This window comes from Haliotis asinina, chromosome 16 (assembly GCF_037392515.1).
Source record: "Haliotis asinina isolate JCU_RB_2024 chromosome 16, JCU_Hal_asi_v2, whole genome shotgun sequence".
Lineage (NCBI taxonomy): Eukaryota > Metazoa > Mollusca > Gastropoda > Lepetellida > Haliotidae > Haliotis > Haliotis asinina.
The window spans coordinates 3,962,195-3,979,967 of NC_090295.1; the positions used below are offsets into that span (position 1 = coordinate 3,962,195).

The 17,773-nt window shown below is 38.4% G+C and overlaps 2 protein-coding genes across 2 annotated transcripts; one reads left to right on the forward strand and one right to left on the reverse strand.

The window, feature by feature from the left end:
• Positions 1–5,470: 5,470 nt before the first annotated feature.
• On the forward strand, positions 5,471–6,291 carry LOC137268772 (fap1 adhesin-like). Its single transcript, XM_067803349.1, has 2 exons — positions 5,471–5,481; positions 5,694–6,291. Exons 1-2 carry the CDS (start codon positions 5,471–5,473, stop codon positions 6,289–6,291), a joined length of 609 nt encoding a protein of 202 aa, XP_067659450.1.
• Positions 6,292–6,372: 81 nt separating this feature from the next.
• Positions 6,373–17,748, reverse strand: LOC137268346 (caspase-3-like). The gene is made up of 9 exons (XM_067802900.1): positions 17,609–17,748; positions 12,665–12,747; positions 10,592–10,672; positions 9,322–9,465; positions 9,070–9,105; positions 8,612–8,686; positions 7,934–8,233; positions 7,361–7,538; positions 6,373–6,620 (listed from the first exon to the last, which is right to left on the reverse strand). The coding sequence occupies exons 2-9, from the start codon at positions 12,744–12,746 to the stop codon at positions 6,488–6,490; spliced, it is 1,029 nt and encodes a 342-aa protein (XP_067659001.1). The 5' UTR covers position 12,747; positions 17,609–17,748; the 3' UTR covers positions 6,373–6,487.
• Positions 17,749–17,773: the final 25 nt, after the last annotated feature.

Here is a 17,773-nt window from a genome sequence, read left to right on the forward strand (position 1 = left end):
CTTGTAACATTTTCAAAAATCCATCTCTCCAATTTGAACCATACCTCAATTTTCTGCAAAATAATAACTTGATAAAAAAAAAAGAAATAACTTGCATTCATTTCCTCCCAATCGAGACAGGTAGATGGCGACGAATCCCAGCAAGTGTACTTTGTGCAACTTAAATAATATTGGTGATGAATTTTATTGTTTATTTATTTGTCCCAAATTAAAATTAGAAAGAGAAAAATATATTCAGAAGTAAAATGGGCTCCGTCCGTCCGCCCGTGCGTCGCGCGTTTGTCATTTCCAGAGCAGAACTTCAAAACTGTTCTCTATTTCTTCACCCAACTTGGCACATAGATAGATCTGGTGGTGTAGTGGTCCCTTTGGTAGTTTTGGAATTCTGAATAGAATTATATTTTGTTTCCGCGGATAAAAGATTGACTTTGACTGAATTTGGTGGGTATGCTCTTCATCTCCAAACTTGGCACATAGATAGATCTGGTGGTGTGTTGGTGCATTTTGATAGTTTGGGAAATCTGAACTAAATATTTCCATAATATAACTTCGACTTTAATGAATTTTGTAGTAGTGTTTCTTTCCGGAGCAGAACTGTAAAACCGTTCAATATATCTTCACCTAACGTAGCACATAGATTGGTCCGGTGGTGTAAGTTTGGTAGTTTTAGAATTCTGAATAAGATATTTTCAATACTCACCTTCCACTTTGCCAAGACATTTGACGTCATCATAACTAGTATACATATCCATGAAGAGCATTTTGCCATTGAGGGGATATTGATGACTTTGTCTTCTTGCTTTCTCTGTACATTAATCCAATCTCATTGCCTTAGTAATTATATTATCTTTGTACTTTCTCGTAACTATGGTGTTATCTTTGTACATCTATGCTATGACCAGAAATAATTGAGAATTTAAAGATTGCAATTTTTAAGTTATTTTTCACTCATGACTCACGTATAACATGTGAACATTAGCAGAACATAAGTCCAGATTCAAAGACAGTTGAACAGGTGAACTGTTATTATTTTGTCATGTCACCGTGGGCAGCAATGCAGGCTTCACTGCGGCGGGGAGTAGTACTGATCATAGAAGTTAGAAAGTCACGGTCCATGCCGTCCCAATATCGGACCACCTCTTCTTTCATTTCAGAAATATTTGTCAGATTTTTCTTACTGACACTTTCCTGAATACGTTCCCAAATATTTTCTATTGGATACAGGTCAGGGCTATAGCTTGGCCAATAGACTTTGGGCCGACAGGCCTGTGAATGCTTTGAGCGAGGTTGTGAGCCGTTGTCCTATCGGACCACCTCTTCTTTCATTTCAGAAATATTTGTCAGATTTTTCTTACTGACACTTTCCTGAATACGTTCCCAAATATTTTCTATTGGATACAGGTCAGGGCTATAGCTTGGCCAATAGACTTTGGGCCGACAGGCCTGTGAATGCTTTGAGCGAGGTTGTGAGCCGTTGTCCTATCGGACCACCTCTTCTTTCATTTCAGAAATATTTGTCAGATTTTTCTTACTGACACTTTCCTGAATACGTTCCCAAATATTTTCTATTGGATACAGGTCAGGGCTTTAGCTTGGCCAATAGACTTTGGGCCGACAGGCCTGTGAATGCTTTGAGCGAGGTTGTGAGCCGTTGTCCTGATGGATAATCCTAACATTTCCATAGACCACATGAACAGATGGAAGTATACGTCCCTGAAGAATATCTGTATATCTCACTGGTCATATTCCTCTCAAATACACAGAGGGGCGTTGCCTCTAACACAGATAGGCCATCCCACATGCTAAATTTCACACTGTACTTTGGGGGCTGATACAAAGTATTTTTCAGTTTGTTTGGTCCAGAATTTCAGTGTATGAGGAAAGAGCCACACAGAACTTTCATCTGAGAAATGACATAGTCCCAGTTAAAATTTCTATGCTTTGAGCACCAGCACAACATTCGATCCTCTTGTTCAGGTTTCATGATCGGTGTATTCGAATTCCTCGACTTTTCCTCCAACCCATTGCGGACAGCTCAGTTGTAATTGTGTCCTCACAGACAGACACATTTCCTCTATCAATCATAACCAGCCTTAAGTTTCTGTTTGTTTTTGTTTGTTTCTAGAAACAAGAATACCAAGCCGCCTCCTGTCACTGACAGTCAATTTTCTGGGCCTACCCGCACCCCTTTGTGCTCAATGCCATACCCATTCGCTATATTTATGGAAACACAATAGACAGTGGACAAAAGGATGGTTGTTTTACAGAAATCACTTTAGCTGAAGTGATGTTATTGTTATGATACTCTAAAATCAACTGCCTCTTCTCTAAATCGCTCATACTGAGGCTCACTGAAAATGTCGTCTGCTAGCAAGTAAACGAAGAGGGATAACTCTTCACACACTAATGAAAAAGGATTATCAGAGTTTTCTTGAATGAAACCAAACACTTGATAGCCGGTCAAGACTATTTATGCTTGAAATTCAATTAAACATATTCCAAAAATGCACAATATTTTCATACTGCATATACATGTAAATATACCCACTCATTGTACTGACTCAGCATTCACCCGATGAAGGAGGAAGGATTATCACTGAAACGTCGTGTAAAGAATAAAACGACGTTATTATCCATGAAATGTGCCATGTATTCTGGCAGGGATTGTTGCAGTGGAAAGGATGGTTTTCTAACCTCCTAGTCATTTGGTATGGAATGTTTCTCTTGGAAAAGTTGAAATGTTGTCTTGCGGGCCATGTGTCGAGCTTCTAAAGCAAGATGTTCCAGTTATGTACACAATTTACTTTGTCGCTATGGTGCAGTCTGTCAAACTGTTGAACTGACAGAACACGTAGCTACAGCACGTATCCAAACTGTAACTGCACCATATGTATGTTTATGAGTATACGTATAAGGGTAGAAGAGTACAAGGTTTTTTTGGAAACGCTGTATTTAGTATGCAAGCAAACGCGGCCAAGCAGATAGCGAGGATTACCACCAAATTCACGAAGTAGCAGAAAACAGCATTCTGTATGATGATGTATGATGATATCTTCCTAATTCCCGGTATACAGCAACATTTTTGGATTTTGAGTGGACTTTCAGAATTCGTTTTAAAAACATAAGATGGTCACGTTCGGGTTTCACAAGTGGGGTTGCACAGTTCAGAAGGGAAGGGGAGGGGGAAGTGTGTGTCAAAAACCAGTGCCAAAGTGTACACACAAGTCCACAGATGAAGAGCAAGCCTATTTCTCGTCTTATCACGGTTCAAAGCTGATAAAACTCGTTTTCGAATGGACAACGACCCACAGAAATTGTCAGTAACCTATATGGGCATGAATCTTTATGGAAACAGAAGTTTTGTACCATATACAAAAGTAATGTGTTCAAAATAGAGCCGGAAAAATCAACTTTCCAACTGACTACACTTTAGACAGATTAGCTCCTTGGGACCTGCCGACCTACGCAGGTTGATTGTGGTTCATGTGTCTTTGAAACAGACACGACAGGGAAACAGGACGAATAGCAGGAGAGAGACAGCAAGCAGTGCGGACAGCCCCAAAGGGAAGTCGCGGACTTGAAGGGACGAAGTGATCAGTCAGTCCTGTCCTGCCTTCGGTTGCTCCGGAGGTGTGGCAGTTGTGACGCTTTTGGGTTTGGGTCTTGATAAAAACACGTTTAGGTTTGTCATGCATGTTAATGGTATCCGTCATTCACATTGTTTTGTTGATGGAGATTTTGGACTATGTGATTATGTATAAACTCGTTTTGTCATCCTGGCATAAAGCTGCAAGAAACAACCAATCAACGTTACTAACTAAAGTTAAACCGATATCTTAATGTTGTTTATACCGGAAAATATGAGTGTTGTTTCTTATTTAAAAAATATCTGTAGGCTTGTCTTCATTGTATTCCATACAGTGGACAGGGTCTGATAATAATTAAAGACTGTTTATTACAAAAACAAACAGTTATGGTCAATTGTACAGAGCTCAAAAGAAACTGTTGTAAACACTTGCATTGTAAAGAGAAACCACGTTTTTGAAATGATCTCATTTTGCTACAATGTATTTACTTTGGTATTTTAAAACTTAACTACGAATTCAGCTACTACTGAATGTGACCAGGGGCACAAAATCCCGCAGGAAAATGTTCGTAATTATCCCCCTTGACGCGTTTTGCCGTATTAATATGCTCTCGGTCCGTGTATCCGTACGTCCGTGCGACCGTCTTTTTCACAGCAGAACTTCAAAACCGTTCACTATTTCTTCGCCAATCTTGGGACATAGACAGATCTGGCGTTGTCTGGTGCCTCTTGATAGTTGGGATTTCTGTGTAAAATTATGGGGTTTTTGCGTTTCTATGGCAACAAATTGTACTTAAACCAAAATTTGTGGTAGTTTTCTTTTACGGAGCAGAACTGTAGAACTGTTCACAATTTCTTCACCAAACTTGGCAGATATATTGGTCTGGTGGTGTACTAGTGCCTTTTGGTAGTTTTGGAATTTGGAATAAACTAATTTGTTTTGGTTTTTTTTTCATTTCCATGGCAACAAGGTCGACTGAATTTGAGGGCAGTGCATTTTTCAGAGCAGAATTAAACACATGACAATACTGTCTTTCCACTTTGCCATATCCTCACGAAAACGCACGACATAGTCACAACTAACAGACATATTCTTGAAGAGCATTTTGCCATTGAAGGGGATATTGATGACTTCGTCTTCTTGGACTATTAGTATCACCGAACAAAACAAAACAATACATTTGAAAAATCTGTCTGAATTTATAAATGGGTTGTTAAGACATCGGAAAGTAATTTTCTGCATGCTTTAAGAGTGTTTCTGTCATGTTACCAGCTGTCTATATGTATAAATCTATCTTGTCTGGGGATATCCAGATTTCTTTAACAGCCGATTCTCATATATCTTTTGCTAGTAAGTTTACACGTCTGGGCATTCATCGTGTAAACAGAAACGATTTTGTAAGATTTATTACATAGTATATGCATAGTGTATTAGTGATAAGTATAGTAGTGAGTTAGTTGTGTCTTACCCCGCTTTTAACAATATTCCAGCAATATCATGGCGGGGGATCAGAAATAGGATTCACATATGGTACCCATCTGAGCAATCGAACAAGGGTCTTCGGCGTGGCGAGCGAATGATTAAACCAATAAGCTAACCCACTGCCCGTGTTTGTATATGAGTATTTGATGAATAGGTCATTGAACAATGGAATCCACAGTATGTGATCATGAAACTCAACAAATGACCAGGAGTCGATTTCGTTGTATCCTTACTGCACTGGTGATGGTAAACTACTGCAAGCTCAGGCAGTGTCACTAGTGTTGTCAGGTTGCAATCGCTGGGGGTAACATTTCAACCACAAGTGCCGGCAGTAGTGTTAGTGGTATTCACAAATTTTGCTTTTTGAAAGTGACATTAAATATTGTCCAGCCATGTGTATCATGTATATCAGGTGAATCAATTGCCAAAATAGCAGCTGTAAGCAAGTCGTGGTTTATAATCATTGATCTGTAGACAGCGGCCTGTGGACAGCTCATGGAAGATCAGAGGTCACTGTGAAATATGTTACATGCAATGGTTGAAACGTTGACTTTGCTGATGACACTCAAGCACAAAACAAATCTGTCGGAACATTCGTTGAGATGTCCACGGTAATGTGGACAGTATTGTCAAGAGCACTGTAGGCAGTATTGTCAACAGTATTGTGGACAGTATTGTCAAGAGTACTGTGGACAGTATTGTGGACAGTGTTGTGGACAGTACTGTCAAGAGCATTGTGGACTGTATTATCAACAGTATTGTGGACAGTATAGTCAGAAGCATTGTGGAGTGTATTGCCAGCAGCACTGTGGGCAGTATTGTCAAGAGTATTGTGGACAGTATTACCAACAGTACTGTGGACAGTATAGTCAGCAGCACTGTGGACTGTATTGCCAGCAGCACTGTGGGCAGTATTGGCAAGAGCATTGTGGACAGTATTACCAATAGTACTGTGGACAGTATAGTCAGCAGGACTGTGGACTGTATTGTCAGCAGCACTGTGGGCAGTATTGTCAAGAGCATTGTGGACAGTATTACCAATAGTACTGTGGACAGTATAGTCAGCAGCACTGTGGGCAGTATTGTCAGCAGTATTGTCAGCAGTATTTCTGAAAGCATTAGACATTCTTCTCGGTTTACTGCTAAGGAATCGTGTGTTGTCAGTGATATTGAAACATTGTTTATGAGACAGTGCAATCAATATTCTGTTGGTGCAACCTGATTAATTCTCTTTTGATGCAACTTGTGAAAACAAATGAAAGCTGCCTTGCAGGATTTGATTTACGACTTATAATAATGATCATAATACTAATATGTTTTATTTCAAGATTTTATTACTTTCTGCATAATTTGTAGCCAAGGCTGCAACGGTTGCTAATCCTTGCGCAGATTGGGTGCTCGTGGAGCAATGACAACCATTAAAAGTAAACCGTTTTCCTCAGTTTGATCCACATGTCAGGAAACTGGCTCCACTTTACTCCTTCTCGGTCATAGACACCTCTTTCCTTGACAATCTTGTTCACCTTCGTCATGATATTCAGCAGATCCTGCCTTGAAACACAGACATTCCAGATCAACAACCTTTTGTATTTCCCTTGTAATACGTATACGTGCAATCGGTTTACAGTTACGAATTCCTAAGTTTTACAACAATATTGTAAAGAAATGTTCAGAACTGAAGATCCATGACACGTATGAATCACGAGGATTACAAGCACTGGCCATTGACAAACAAAACGTAATAAGTTTGAAATTCGTGATTGATAATTGTACCGACGTCGTTCCGAAACTAACCTTCGACACATCCTCTACATAAATCCGTTTGCTGTAATATCATTTTGAACATTAATAGGAAATAGTAGCTTTATGGGGGAGGAAGGCCTAAAGTGACTGAGGTCATAATTGTCTTCTTTGTCCTCCGCACCAATATATATTTCAGTGTAACGTGCGTCGTTTTTGTAAACGATGCGTACAATTTAGAAATGTCCTCGGCGTGACGGTAATAACATCCTTTGCGAGTTTTCTCGAGACTTTAAATGGTGTAGCCCTGATCGAGCAATTTTTAGTACGAGTCGTTTGGCGCTCTTTCATAGTAGAAAGATCACTGGTGTATTACTAACAGCTGTTAACTGTTGACTCAGCATGTATCAAAGGGCACATCATTCTCCCTTTTGACAATATGGGGTACTCAGGCGGATGTAGTTTTTTTCTTATCTTCAGACTCTCTGAAAAGGCGTGACCTTACAAAACTAGATGAGTGCAATGTGTTGATACATATGAACAGTAGATACCTTTTGCGGAGGTCGTTCATAACGCTGATGAACGTTGTGGTGTAGACGTTTCCGGATTCGTTATTTCTGTAGGCCTTCTTGTATTTCTGTGTAGAATACCCCACGAAATAATCTATCAGCTCAGGGTCACCATCATCATCGGCACTTGACAAAAACTCTGACAGTGATTTCAGTGCCGCTGGAAACGTGAATACTCTCTATAAATCTGACATGCCCCAAAATGTTACTCAATCACAAAGACTCCAGGAAATGTTGTCACTATTTGCTTGATGCTAAATAAATAAATAAATAAAATGTCTAAATATACAAATAAATGTCTAAATTTAACGATTACCCAGACAGAAAATGGTGTAAATATATGTACTAACGAATCCAGACTTTTCTTTCAATCAGAACTATATGACAACATTTTTACGTAGATATCAGTATTTCTAACATATTTTTTACAGAATCGTGCTGTAGAAAGAAAGAGTATCATCAAAATAATACTGAACTGAATTTCAGGTCTATAGGGTTTATATAGTTTCAGTGCAAAACCTTCATTCAATAATAAGGAAATAAACAAACACGTACCGCCTATGGGACACTCAGTTCGGCATGCGTCAATGAAGAACAACTTTGGTTTCCCTTCAAGCGTTGGACAGTGTTGTCCACTAACAGCACTGATGAACTCCTCCAATTGTACTTTCTTACCATCCGAACCATATAGAATGCCATCCGCGCCATGGGTCAGTACAAAACAGACAAAACAGTCGTATTGACTGTGGTTCTCCACTGCCACAGAGCGAATTCTTTCCATCATGCTATCAGCCGACATGTCTGTGAAGGGTAATGTCTTGAAATGAAACCTTTTGAACAACTCATCCAAACGTTCTGCAACAGGAAATCATACAGTATATGCCATAATATCTTTGTGGAATTGTAATATTTATAAATTATAACCCAGTGCAAGAAATGTCTCCTACAGTTGGCAATTCAATCATTACACATTGCCTTGAGACTTGATCGTTTAAGAAACACAAAAGAATTAGTGCCTCGAACTCAAGCCATTGTGATGAGCGAGCAGACAGGTGCATTGGTATCCTATCATAGTATACCACATCTCTTAAGCCAGCTGGAGTAGTAGCCGACAACGTCATCTGAGAAATACACGAGCAGTTAATGCTACTGAATCAGTTATGATCGAACTGAAGATGAATTTGAGATTAGTGGCAAGATTGATATGTGGTGGTTTGAACGTGATAATATTACCTGTGATTTCTTGAGCAGAGTGAAGAGATGGAATTTCTTTAACAAAGGTTATGTTGTTGATAATAAGGCACAGTCCTGGGAACATACAACATGCCAGTTCAGATAACTATTTCAACAGACAGCCATATATTATACAGGTAACTGCACGAACAATGGGCCATAGCTATGTGCATCATAATATAAGCAAAATGACATATACATAAATTCTATCTAAGATATCACAATACTAAGCCGTCAGTATCCAGGTTTGATACAGATAATATTCCATGGTCAAGCTTTGGACAGTGGAATGGCAAATTATATTGACTTCCCGATTGTTTGTTTGTTACGAAACCCTTTATCTGGAAAAAGACCTTCACAGTTAGAAATATGAACTGACTTTTTCACATCATGGTTAGGTAACGTTGGACCAGACAATATGATTCAGGTTAAGGTTTCACGCTTTGTATACTCCTTACCTCGTGGTTTCGCTTCCATCTTGTATCCCTCTGGATCTACAACAGATGGAAATTATTTGAGGGTAATGCAAGGAGCTTGTCATCGGTTTTCTCCCGTTTACTCAAACGTTAGGATTGCTTTGAAATCTTTAAGGAACGATGCAAAACAAATATTGTATGTTACATTTAGGAAACATTTTTTGCGGAAACAACCCAACTGACGTATTTGTGAGTATCAAGTTCAGTCAGAAAACTGTCTACACTGAGTGATACCTTTTGCTGCTGAGTTTTCTGCTTGCCACGCAGTTTGAAAAGCACTTTCTGTTGCTGTCATGGCAGCTAGCGCATATTCGCTCTCTCCTCCTTTGTTGGCTGTCACCTCGAGACTTCCTTCATTGGGCAAAGGGTTATCAGCGTCTGACAACAAAATACACCCTTCTCTGATATTGTTTTATGAGACCAAAGTAAGACAGAAGAACTGGTGGGTTATTAGACTATGGTATAATATTTCCTTTGGAAATATGCTTTCATTACACGTCAGTTTCAATAATTAGTCTTGGTGGCCTGATAACATTAGAACTGAATCGACACACAAAGAACTTAAGCATCCCCCGATATACTAGCATCGTTTACAAAAATGAGCATATCTGCTACATGACTGGTTGTTGTATGCAACATAGGGATCCTCCTGTACAGAACATGGCCCAACTAGATACCGATTTACATGACGAATGGCGGAGACTGTCCATTTAGAGGATCAGGAGGCTGACGGGGGGTATGAGGAGGAAAGTGCTATCTGTCATACAGTCACATGGAGGTTACTGTCGGTAAAGACCATGAATCGTGAAAGATCAGAAAAATGACATCTTGAATGTTCACATTCACCAATAAATTCACCATAAACATTCCATGTTATACTTGTAAAGACATATGAAAATCAGTGTTTGTATTGTTTTAAATGAGCACTTATCATTATAAAATCAATTTGGATTCCAAAACGGTTGGTCCCTCGTTAATTTTCATTTTAATTCGTCAAATCATTATTTATTTTTAATTTCCTTATTTTTGCTCCAACACAATTCTCATGCATATTAAAATGTATCTAATGAATACAACGAATTGGACGAATGGATGTCTGAAAAAATTAGGCAATAATGATGGTGGCACTTAACAATGTTAGGCTTATCGGCGCCGTTTCAGAATAGCTACTGGTGATCTGATGAAAAAAAAGGTATCAGTGATCACAAATACGTTATTTTGGAAGTACAGAGATCATCCGAGTTTTTCGTTTCAAAACATACAGCAAAACAACGCCGTGCCAACGTGGCGGCATTTACAATGCACCCAATCGTTAGAGACTCTATTCAGCACCTTCACTTTGCCTGAGCTGACAGAGGTCGACATGAAGAACAAGGGTGATATTTCCTACAGAATTCAAAACTCTGAAAAGTGTTTGTGTGCTTGATATACCTTGAAGTTTCATTTGACTTCAAGGTGAAGGTTGAAGAGGACGGCTACTCTAGTTTTGAGTTAAGATACATACCTCCAATTGATCCGAATGCCATAGATGTCCCACATTTACCGCCATCGTTAGCAATTACCTTAATCCTTGGACCAGGCGGTGCTACAGAATAAAAATATAATAAATTTGTTGACGGACATTTAGAAGTTTATGAAGGAGCAGACATTTAGAAGTTTATGAAGGAGCAAGGGTTAATTCTGAAACGTCCATGAAAAGTGTTCAAACGTTACTATGAGCACCAAATATGTTATCGTCGCCTGAAAACCAGAATGGTCTATTTCCACTTTAGTGATAATTAGGCCCAGGGTAATTGCATAGGGTATGCACATTGCACCAGATACATTTTCATGTTCGTGTGTTCCTCGCAAAGTTATCTCTAATCAGGCATGGTGAGTTTATCTCTAGAAACTAAAGAGCTGTTCAGTGTTCTCTGTAACGAACTAATGGCAAACCTCGATTTTATCATTTGACTCAGAGATAGAACTCTCTGGACCCGTGATGTTCTCTGGATGTCACATGGTCATTGTGTGTATTTTTTGACATTTTATTTAAATATCAAGGGAATAAAATGACGACTGAAATTCAGGATACTTTTCAGAACCAGTCTTGAATTTTATCATTATTGTATACATAACAGTTTCATGAAATATCCCTTCAAATTTTGAAACAGAGATGGAACGATTTGGTTATTAGAAAAGTGATTTTCTTACTATGTACTAGCACGCGCAATCTTTGTAAAGATGTGTGCATAGGTTTTTCTTTAGCAACAATCTTGAATCAGTGTTGTCAACACCAAATAAGTGTATAAACTAACTTCCCAAAGAAACTTGGCAACTTCAAAAACAATATTGTTGAAAGACTGAGATACTCTCAGTTGAATCCTGCAGATTACGTTTTTGTCAAATTACTGCAGTATTTTGCACTTTCACGCATATGTGCGTAATTGGTGTGATGTCTAAAAATGATCTTGGATCCTGTGATCAGCAGACAGAAAGTCTAACAAGACGACTAAGGACAGTGTTAAAACATCATTGCCAAATATACGGGGTGCTGTATTAAGTTCTTTATGTATATTACCTTAATACGTTTCTCCACAATGAATAACACTCAAAATACCTCATCAGAAGTCAAAAGAAAAAAATATTAACAGTTAATTTCGAGTTCACATGTTTGCACATATGGAAGGAAGCTAATTCTTTATGTGCAATCTTGAAATGTTTATGTTTTCATTTGTTGGTCATTGAAGTTGTTTTGGGTTTGTTGTTGTTTGAGTTTCTTTCGTTGTGTTTGGCTTTACTTGGCTTTGCATCTTTGACTTGTTTTTGAAACAAGTAAAATCAAATTAATTGGATTTTTCGTTTTGTATGCTTTTCTTTATTTGGGTCTTTAGGGTAAATAAAACACTGAAAATCTGGATCTGAAAACAAGACCCTTTGAATTAAGATATTTGGATATTAAAGGATTTTTTACCAAATACATTTTGTGAATGTAGAGACTGCATCTCTGAACTTGAAACTTTGAAACAATTATCCTTAACAGTATTTAATTTACAGACGCACAAATAGTTTAGGCCCCCATGGAACAGGGTTTGGGGAAACGTTTTGCGTAATCATACGTGTGTCTGTTGTGTTATAACCCATTCCTTAACTTTGTTCTTGTAGAACATGTGCATCCAAGCTTCGAAAGAGTAACGACTTTTCAAGTAATTCTGTCTCCATAAATATGATAGTGAATATGTAAACCTGGGATTATGTTAATGTACTACAATTTGAGACACATTCCCTGAAATCACTTCTTTTGTAGTTTCAGGTATATCTATATGTGGGCTTTTATACTGAGCAGAATGGAAACGTTCTTTTTCTACAATGATATCTGTATTCAGCATAATGAAATCTATACATACCGAGAGGGGAGATATTCGTTATACACCATCCCTGGTTTTAGATATTCATTGCAAGATATACACACACCAGCATGCAAGCAGATGTGTCTTTACCTTTACCTACTTAACGTATTGTTATACAGCTGTGTTTGTAAGGAGTGATCCTGGTATACCTAGTTGGATCTATATTAATAGTTACGTTACAAACGTACCCGATTTAAGCCACCACATAATGACAGTAGCCAGTGCTACAAAAAATGCTGACAGTGTCCAATAACAGAATGTTGAATCCATGCTGAAAAAAAATGAAAATATTATCGTGAGCTTAATTTTCAAACAAATAATATTTTTACATTGAAATAATATTTATATGCTTTGCCCATCCAAAAGAAAAAAAACAGCATGTGTTTATGAATGACTACCAAGTGAAGATCACACGAGATGTTCTTAATGATTAAAGCTTTTTTCTGCAGTATCGGCAACACTGCAAAGTAAGCCAAGAGTCCTCCTGACCAAGTCACCGTACGGTGCAATGAGGGTTTCTTTTAGAGGGTCATCTAAATGCCGCCCTCGGGATCTCATATATATAATAATGTTTTTTGTCCATAGTATGTTTTTCTTTACTTTTTTCTTTATTTTTTTGCTGTTAGCTTTGCATCACCAGTTGACTCATCAATTCGAAATAACAGGTAACTACACACAGTTCACAGCAGAAGGAAAACACCGTTATCACCGTTAGCACCTACACCGAAACGTTGCATCCATTGCAATAAAGAAGTTGACTATCCATAGAACTTAGTTTTCCTTCATCTATACGACTTTAAATGCCTTTCAAAAAAGTTCATACAGAGCTCAAAAATCACATCTGCTCAACATCAGTCCATGCCTCACTACAGAGTGAATTACAAAGTTTGTCTGTGACTGGAAGACGGGATTTACTGTCATTTGATGTTGTTGAGTAAATAATTTGCAACATCTTATTGTTTCTATGATTCAGGCCCCCCATGTAACTGAAGGAACTACGGCAAATTTGAAGGAATTGCATCTCAGATGTCAACAAAAGCAGTCCACTCGCGAAACAATTGCAGCTATATCGGTAGTTTAGCGGTAATAACATAAACAGAACGTCCCTATCGGTAATACTTGAAACAGGCTCTGCCATCTTCGGACATTTCTCGGCTCCGTATCGTGATTTGTCGGTCGCGTCCTGAAACTCACACATCAAAACATGGCGTCACTGGAAGGAGCACCCGTGTTGAATGCGTTTAGGTATGAGGTGTTGTCGGAGCGATAGATTATTTTTTAGGAAAAGATCGTCACTGCTAAAGGGCGTCATAAGTCATGCCCCCGGATCCTTCCGATGTTCAGACGTAAACAACCTCCCCTAGGCATGACTTATGACGCTCTTTTGCAGTGACGATCCTTTCGTCCTGAGGTTGTAACTATAGGCGCTTGACTCAGATATATGTTTGGAAGTATGACCTAAATATATAAGACATCTATATCTTGTATATGTAGGTCATACTTCCAAATACGTATCAGTGTCGAGGGCCTGTGGTTGTAACAGAAGATCACATATATATTTAGCATTTCCGAGGGTTGTTTGTGATGTTGTTGATTGTGGGTGTAGATTCTATCACTTAGTGAACTGATATTTGTTTCTGTGTACATCCTGTTGTAGTAACACCTTATAATTATGTGTCATCTTGAAGGATCTAATGTTACTATCAGTGCCTTCAACTATTCTCGTTGGTGTAAACAATGGCAATCAATGGGCTTGAGACACATCCATGCATTTCTCGAGCCATGACTTGGTCTTACATGTACGTTAGACCTATAATATACATAAATCATTTATTGATAACTACTGAATGTACTGAATCCTATCACCATATCAATTCTTCTTCGTCAATATTGATTTCTATAGCGTCCTGCAAAAAATCACAGAATTACAATTTACTCTGTTGTGCAAATTACGTCAACATACCTGGCTTTTGTCTTTAGAGATTCTTCGGTGAAACCTAAATAGCGAAACTTGAGAAAGCCCCCAGTAAGTACATTGAAAGGCCTGAGAGGGTTGGCGTAAACTTTGCGATAAATTCCGAGAACAGATTGGACGAGTAGCTCTCAGTTCTGGGAAACATCCTCGTTCAGTGAATGATCGAACATTCCCGAGGAACAACATTTATTTATATACGTGACGTGTCGGGGACTTACAGCCTGTGTTACTGTTCATGTCCTTATGTTTTCACAATCTACTGTCATTTAATCTTGTCACCTGCTTCGCAGATACAACAGTTACTTGTTTTCACAGACGATTCTGTTAAAATCGCTTGTTGACATAATGGTTATAGATTGCTCGGTTTTCCTGGTCATGATTCAAATACATTTACTTAACTACGAGTAGAAAGTAGCTTTCATCTAACCTGATGAAAACAAACCATAAAAATGGCAGCGCTCTGTCACGAACATCTGTCTGAAAATACATTTAATGCTATTTAGGATCGTTTTGACAGCCACAAAATCTAAACTACTTTCTACTGGTAGTAAAGTATGTATTTTATTGATAGACAATAGGATTTTGCATGGCATTGCTTATAACAGAACGATTTCATTCTTGGAAGCGAGGTGGGCGTCCATATATTACTGTCACTTAGACGTATTACTTATTCTTCAGACCCAGTCTGTTGTGTTTACAAATAGGAGAACACCTTCACGGCAAAGTGGTACTTCACACAAAACGTTTAAAATGGTGTGAAAATCAGTTCTGGGTATTCATTTCTCAGGACCATCACCAGCAGCTTGTTTTGTAAACTAATCATTAAAATGTTTGTTATTTTGTGTGTGTCAGCATTTGGCTTATGATTTGCAACATCCAGTCAGATAATGATTTCGACATTTATTAAGAAATTACAGGTATCTTCTATTGCTTTAAAGATATCCGTATTATATTCAAAGACGTCAATAATGCTTTAAAGATATCTGTAAATAATTGAAGATATCTTTAATACATTTCACATATCTAAACTACAATTACTGATATCTCAAAATGTTATAAAGATATGAAGAACATGTTGTGTGAAATATATTTCTAGAATAATTACAAACATAGTAATATCTAACATTGTTTCAAAGATATCTTGAATTGTCTTGAAGTTGAAGAGATATCTCGAAATTAATTAGAGATATCTTGAAAAGAATTAAAGATTCTTTGAATTGTAACAATTTCAGGATATCTTCAAATACTTCCGGATACAAACATATCCGTTAATATAGTATTCCCAGAAATTATTGAGAATCATGTTGCGTCATGTCACTCATTACGTTTATTAACTTCTGGCGTTTTACTTACATAAACATGTTAAAACATCATCCGTTTACAGTCTCAGTCTTGTTTTAGTACTTTGTTAGACCTCCTCGCTCAGCAATGCATGCCTGAATATGCCTAGGCACACTACCCATCAAAGTTTGTAGGTAATCGTGTGACAGGGTGTCCCAATATTGGACCACCTCGGCCTTCATATCTTCAATATTTCTCAGTCCCTTTTGGTTTATTCTGTCATTCATGACTCCCCACACATTCTCAATTGGGTTTAGGTCTGGGCTGTAACTGGGCCAGTCTAAAACTTGAACATTTTCGCCCGACAACCACTGTTTTGTGTAGCGCGCAGTGTGTTTTGGGTCATTATCATGCTGGAAAATCCAATCATCTTCATACAATGTTTGTGCTGTCGGAAGAAGGTGACCATTTAGAATGTCAACGTATCTTTCTTTTGTCAAGTTTCCCGTGAAAACACACAATGGCGTCACTCCGCGAGCCGATATGCCACCCCACATGTGAAACTTCGGGCTATGTTTTGGTCGCTGGTAGATAGGTTTGACAGTATCTTTCGTCCAAATTTTCACACAATTAGGGAAAAGCCAAACAGAACTTTCATTCGAAAAGAAAACATTGTCCCAATCTTGATTTTCATGAGCCCGACACCAGTTTAAACGTTTTATAATTTCCTTTTGTGCATCTTTCATCAACGGCGAGGGAATTCCACGTTTTTTCACCCAATTAAGTCTCTGTAATTCCTGCCTAACTGTTTCATTGCATACCTGAGGACTTCCTCTGCTAAACATTTCATATCTGATGTTCTCAACACTTTTCAATTTGCCCCTACTCACAATCTGCCCAAGTCTTCGGCGATCCACAACACTGAATTTCCTAGGCCGACCTGCCCCTGCTTTGTGCTCTATCCCGGTTCCTGTTTGAATATTCTTCAAAGTTCTGTATACTGTAGGCAGAGGAATACCATGTCTACAAGCTAACACTTTAGCATCAGCCTCACCCCTTTCAAAATCATCTAGAATGAGCTTTCTTTTCTCTCTTGCTGTAAATTCTGCCATGTCAACACAGGAAGCCTTCTGCTCAGACAAGGGAGATAACTCTTGACGTAATGAGCTGCCTTCTAAGCCTTCAAGAGTTGTGTCCCTTATTTAGTATGCTTAGTGCATAGTGAAAGCCCTTTTTCCAATCTTAGCATCATTAGAAAAAAACAAAGATTTTCTCAATAATTTCTGGGAACACTGTACTTACGTCACGTAAGATGGCAAGTTACCATGCATGTAGTTACTAGTTAGTCGAGAATGCAGTAAAGATATGATCCAATGATCCTTCACAAAGTCTGCTCAGATCCCCTCGTATTGTCTTCAGTGAGTTCTTGTATCAATGTCGGCGAACTGACATGTCACATGTGGCAATGCGCCAGAATTATATACATGTATATCATCCACAATATAGAAGTGAATCAGGTTCATCGTTTTGGTGTGTAACTGCAATAGCTGTACAGATGTCGTTATCTGATATGCTAGCCCTTTCTACGCCTACACTGTTTGTTCACTAGCGCATGACAAATGTCAGCTTGACACACGCCAAATCATACTCCCAACGGATAACGGATTATGCTTGTATGCGTTCTTCTATGTTTCCTCAAGCAGACATAGTTCTTCTGTCGACTTATACGTGTCGACATATCCAGCATTTCAGAGAAGCAAATCTACTGAATGCTATCACCATATCAATTCTTCTTCGTCAATATTGATTTCTATAGCGTCCTGCAAAAAATCACAGAATTACAATTTACTCTGTTGTGCAAATTACGTCAACATACCTGGCTTTTGTCTTTAGAGATTCTCCGGTGAAACCTAAATAGCGAAACTTGAGAAAGTCCCCAGTAAGTACATTGAAAGGCCTGAGAGGGTTGGCGTAAACTTTGCGATAAATTCCGAGAACAGATTGGACGAGTAGCTCTCAGTTCTGGGAAACATCCTCGTTC

Bases quoted from the DNA above. Each gene is read 5' to 3' on its own strand.
- LOC137268346 (XM_067802900.1), bottom strand. From the start codon at position 12,746: ATGGATTCAACATTCTGTTATTGGACACTGTCAGCATTTTTTGTAGCA. The intron at 9,466-10,591 runs GTATGTATCTTA...TTTTGTTGTCAG, and splicing joins GGCATTCGGATCAATTGGAG to ACGCTGATAACCCTTTGCCC. The intron at 8,687-9,069 runs GTAAGGAGTATA...GTATGTTCCCAG, and splicing joins GATGGAAGCGAAACCACGAG to GACTGTGCCTTATTATCAAC.